Below are 4,160 nucleotides of genomic sequence, written 5' to 3'. Positions count from 1 at the left end.
TGGCGAGACAGGGGAACTGGGGGGGAAAGGGGAGTCCTGCCTCCCATCTCCCCTCCAAGCCTCTTCTCCAGCCCGGGGGGGATCACAGCTGCCGTGTGCTGGAGGGGACCCCCCCACCCCGCTCCCCCTTTTCACAATGCTCTCGGTGTTGCTTCGCCACTGGGGAAACTGAGGCACGGGGGGCGGGGGTGGGGGGGCTAGGCAGCGTCTCCTGCTCCTGAGGGGTCCAACATGGCCCCTGCGGGCCCCCCCCTCCTGCCTGCCTCAGTTTCCCCACCGTGGTGGCCTCCCCAAGTGCAGGCACCTCCAAATTCTCCCCCCAGGACCCTTCGCATCGAGGGCTTCCTCCCCGCCAGCACCCTGCACCTCCGACCCCAAAGGCACCCAAAGGGACTCACCTGCCCCACAGGGACCCAGACCCCAGGGTCCCCAAGACCCCAGCCCCAATGGGACCTCACAGCGTGGGTGCTCCATCCCCGCAGGGCTCATTTTGGGTCCCCTCTGCCTCCCACCATGGTGCCGTGTCCTGGCTGCAGCGGTGAACAGGGCTTGGGGGAGAGGGGATTGGGGGGGGCTCACAGGGCCAAGAACCATTGCAGGAGGGGAAAGCGGGGGGCACAGGCTATGGGGGTCCCCAGGGTTTTGGGCAGGGCTGGAGCCAGCCCCCCCTGCTGCTCCTCTCCGCCTGACCCTCTCCTCGCCTGCCGGGGAGCTGCTGGAGCAGAATATTTTCCAGGTTAGGGGATACGTAACAAATATTTCAGTATAATTATCACTTTCTTGGATTTCACTCCCCTCTCCCCCCTGCCTTCACCCCCTCTCCCTCCTCCAGCCCCACCGGTGAAAGTGGCTCAGAGAAACCTCAGCAGGAAAATAAATCTGCCAGCCCAGACTGAGCCGCTCTTCCTTTCCCACAGCGCAAGCAGGGGGCTCCTGCCCTTCGCCACCCCCCCAGCACCACCCCCCCCGGCCTTTCAGCAGCTTTGGGGGAAGCTGATACCTCTGGACCCCCTGGGCAGAGGGGTTAGGGCAGGGGAGGATCAGCTCAAGACCCCAAGTCTGGCTGCATCATGCCCCCCCTCCCCAGCTTTTGCTCCCTTTGGGGGCTGTTTCTCCTCGCTGGCCCCCCCCCCCACCATGAGCATCATGTGGTGGGGCTGCATCTGCCCATGGCTGGGTTTTGGGCACCCACCCTGGTGTAAGTCAGGCCTCGCAGGGAGTGAAGGGACCTGGGGGGGGGCCCAGCCCCACCATCCCAGCCAGCAGCAGCATCCTGGAGGGTCTAGCCATGGGAACGTGGAGGGGACCCCGCAGGGACGTGTCCATCCCCGCTGCAGGAGGATTTGGATCCCGGATCCCACCTGTGTCCCAACTGTGGGGCTGGGACTATCTGTCGCCCCCCCCCCCCACCCCTGGGCTGGGGGGAAGCCCCTTTCTGCAGGGACCCTCTCTGGGGGTGCAGGGGGTGGTAGCCAGGGCATGGTCCCTCTCCGGGGAGGGCTGGCCGGGTGCCCACCCACAGTTTTCAGCTGCCGGAGGGTGACACGGGAACAATGTCCCCAAAGAACAGCTTCCCGGGGAGCCAGGCTGTCCCCGGGTGACAGCCGGGGGCTTGGGGACATGATGGATGAGCTGCCTCCGGGAGCGGGGACAAAGCCCCAGCTGCCCTGCAGTTAGCGGGGGGCTGGGAGGGGGAATGACCATGGGGACCCCTCGGTGGGGTCACACAGGTCACCAGGCACAGAGCTGCTCCTCGGCCAAGCTCAGAGCGGGTGCCTTGTCCCTTCCGTCACCCCGTGGGCTGGGTGAGCCCTCGCCCCCACGCACCCTCCCGGTCACCCTTGTCCCTTCCCCCGGGCGCCTCCGGAGCCTTCCCCGGCATCAGCCCCCGCCCCCGCTCCTTGCCGCCAGGTAACGAGAGCCAGATGTGGCCCAGATGTGGGTTGCCCTGAGCTGCCTCCAGTGCTCGGGGTCCCCCTGGGATGTGTCACTGCCAAGTGTGGGGGCCATGGCCGTGCCCCCCCTCAACCGCCATGTTGACCCCCTGCCCTGTCCCCAGGCTCCCGGGGGAGAGGGGGCCACATCCAGCCCTGAGAGGCACTTAACCTCCCTGGCTGCGGGTCACCCCACGGGGAAGGGGCAGCTCCGGTGTCCCCCCCCATGCCGGGGGATGCTGCAGGCAGCAGTGCAGAGGAGGGGGAGCTCGACGCCGCCATCCCCTTCCCCAGGCGTCAACATGATGCTGAGGAAGATCGCGGTAGCGGCGGCCTCGAAGCCGGCGGTGGAGATCAAGCAGGACGGGGAGACCTTCTACATCAAGACCTCGACCACCGTCCGGACCACCGAGATCAGTTTCAGGATCGGGGAGGAGTTCGAGGAGCAGACGGTGGACGGGCGGCCCTGCAAGGTGGGGGGGAGCCCTGCCTGCGCCAGGGGTCTGATCCTGACCCCACGCATGAGGAGCTCTCATGCACATGTGCGTGCACATAGGCAGGTGTACACGTGTGTGCATGCACACAGATGCATGTGTGTGCATGCACACAGGTGTTAGTGCATGCACGCACATTTTGCATGAGGGCAGGAGCATTCACTTGTGTGTGTGCGCGCACAGGCATGTGTGCACACTTGTGCATGTGCATGCACACATGCGTGCATGCACACCCACAGGTGTTTGTGCATGCACACACCTATTGCCTGAGGGCAGGAGCGCTCACCAGTGTGTGTGCGCGTGCAGGCACACACATTTTTCATGCACGCACGTGCAAAAGCGTGCATGCACGCCCACGTGCACACGCTTGTTTGCACTCACACAACCACACGCTCTCCCCTGCAAGCAGAGGGCTGGTCCCCCTCTCCCTGCAACTGTCCTGGCTGGGTCACAAAGGGGAACAAATGGCTCTATCCATCTTTTGGTTGATGGATGGTCCTGCCTGGCGGGGGCTGCGTGGGGGCTTCTCGGGGTGTCCCATGTACCTGTCCCCCCCGCAGCATCGCCCTTGTCCCCCCCTCTGCAGAGCTTGGCCAGGTGGGAGAGTGAGAACAAGAACAAGATGGTGTGTGAGCAGCGGCTGCTGAAGGGCGAAGGACCCAAGACGGGCTGGTCCAGGGAGATGACCAACGATGGGGAGCTCATCCTGGTGAGGACCTGGGGAGGGAGGGGGGGGGGCATCGCTACCCCAGTGCATGCTGGGAAACTCGGGGGGGGGGCAAGGGAGAGTGGCCATGGCCATCACAGTGACCCTGCTCCTCCTTGCAGACCATGACAGCCGATGACGTCGTCTGCACCAGGGTCTACGTCCGGGAGTGACACCCCCCATTCCGCTGACCCCCATCCAGCGCCGGTCCCCCAGCCCCATGTCCTGTCCCCCCCAGCCCCAATTACCCACCCTGTGTCCCCTCTGGTCCCCTCCACTCACCCCACAGCCACAGGGAGGGGGTTGCACCTTCCTATGGGGTACATCAGAGCAACCCCTTTTTTGGGGGGGAAGAAAACACAACATTTTGCCCCCCCTCATGGCCTGGGGTCTCTTCGGGGGCAGGAAAATCTCATTTTCTGGCCCTGTCCTGCTGCCGCCCTCGGTGCAGACAAAGCGCACAGTTTTTGGAAAGGTGCCGGGGCCGTGGCTGGAGGGTAATGCAGCCGCCTCCCTGGGCTTTTGGGTTGGTTTTAACTGGTTTTAGTTCAGTTTGATTTTTTCTTTTTGTATCATTTTTTGATGCAGGCCCCTGGCCCTTGCCCTGCCCAGGGGCTGCGCTTGCTCTCCCCCTCCCCAGTATTTATTTGTGAATATTGTATCGCAAAGAAACACCAAACGACCCCAACCCAGTAGCACTGCGGTCCGTGCAGCTCCAGGTCCGAATCCCCCAAGGTCCGACCCCCCACCCCGAGATTGTCCCCACCACCTCCCTCCTCTTTTCAATAAATGTCCTACAACTCCCCCCCCTCCCCAGCGTCCCTGTCCCCTCCCGGCCCCGCTAGCACACACACACCTCCTGCACCGCAGCTGTTGCGCAAGGGGCCGGGGGCAAAGGCGGTGGCCGGGTTGGCACATCATGGCGTGGGAAGCGAGGGGCGGCCGTGGGGCAGCCGTGGGGCAGGGAGGATGGCGTGGGGCTGGGGTGCAGCTCACGCTGGGGGGGGGGGGGGGGGGGACACGCCC

At 64.7% G+C, this 4,160-nt stretch overlaps 1 protein-coding gene across 1 annotated transcript; it reads left to right on the top strand.

Annotated features, from left to right (window-relative positions):
• Positions 1–2,008: 2,008 nt before the first annotated feature.
• Positions 2,009–3,307, top strand: CRABP2 (cellular retinoic acid binding protein 2). Its single transcript, XM_010564192.1, has 3 exons — positions 2,009–2,407; positions 3,015–3,137; positions 3,257–3,307. Exons 1-3 carry the CDS (start codon positions 2,009–2,011, stop codon positions 3,305–3,307), a joined length of 573 nt encoding a protein of 190 aa, XP_010562494.1.
• Positions 3,308–4,160: the final 853 nt, after the last annotated feature.

Source organism: Haliaeetus leucocephalus, unplaced genomic scaffold, assembly GCF_000737465.1.
Source record: "Haliaeetus leucocephalus isolate CR32 unplaced genomic scaffold, Haliaeetus_leucocephalus-4.0 Scaffold175, whole genome shotgun sequence".
NCBI classification, from domain to species: Eukaryota; Metazoa; Chordata; class Aves; order Accipitriformes; family Accipitridae; genus Haliaeetus; species Haliaeetus leucocephalus.
This window is presented reverse-complemented; position numbering and strand designations above follow the sequence as displayed.

Coding starts and splice junctions, on each gene's coding strand:
- CRABP2 (XM_010564192.1), top strand. CDS start 2,009: ATGGCCGTGCCCCCCCTCAACCGCCATGTTGACCCCCTGCCCTGTCCC. Junction 2,408..3,014: donor TGGACGGGCGGCCCTGCAAG/GTGGGGGGGAGC, acceptor CCCCCTCTGCAG/AGCTTGGCCAGGTGGGAGAG. Junction 3,138..3,256: donor ACGATGGGGAGCTCATCCTG/GTGAGGACCTGG, acceptor TCCTCCTTGCAG/ACCATGACAGCCGATGACGT.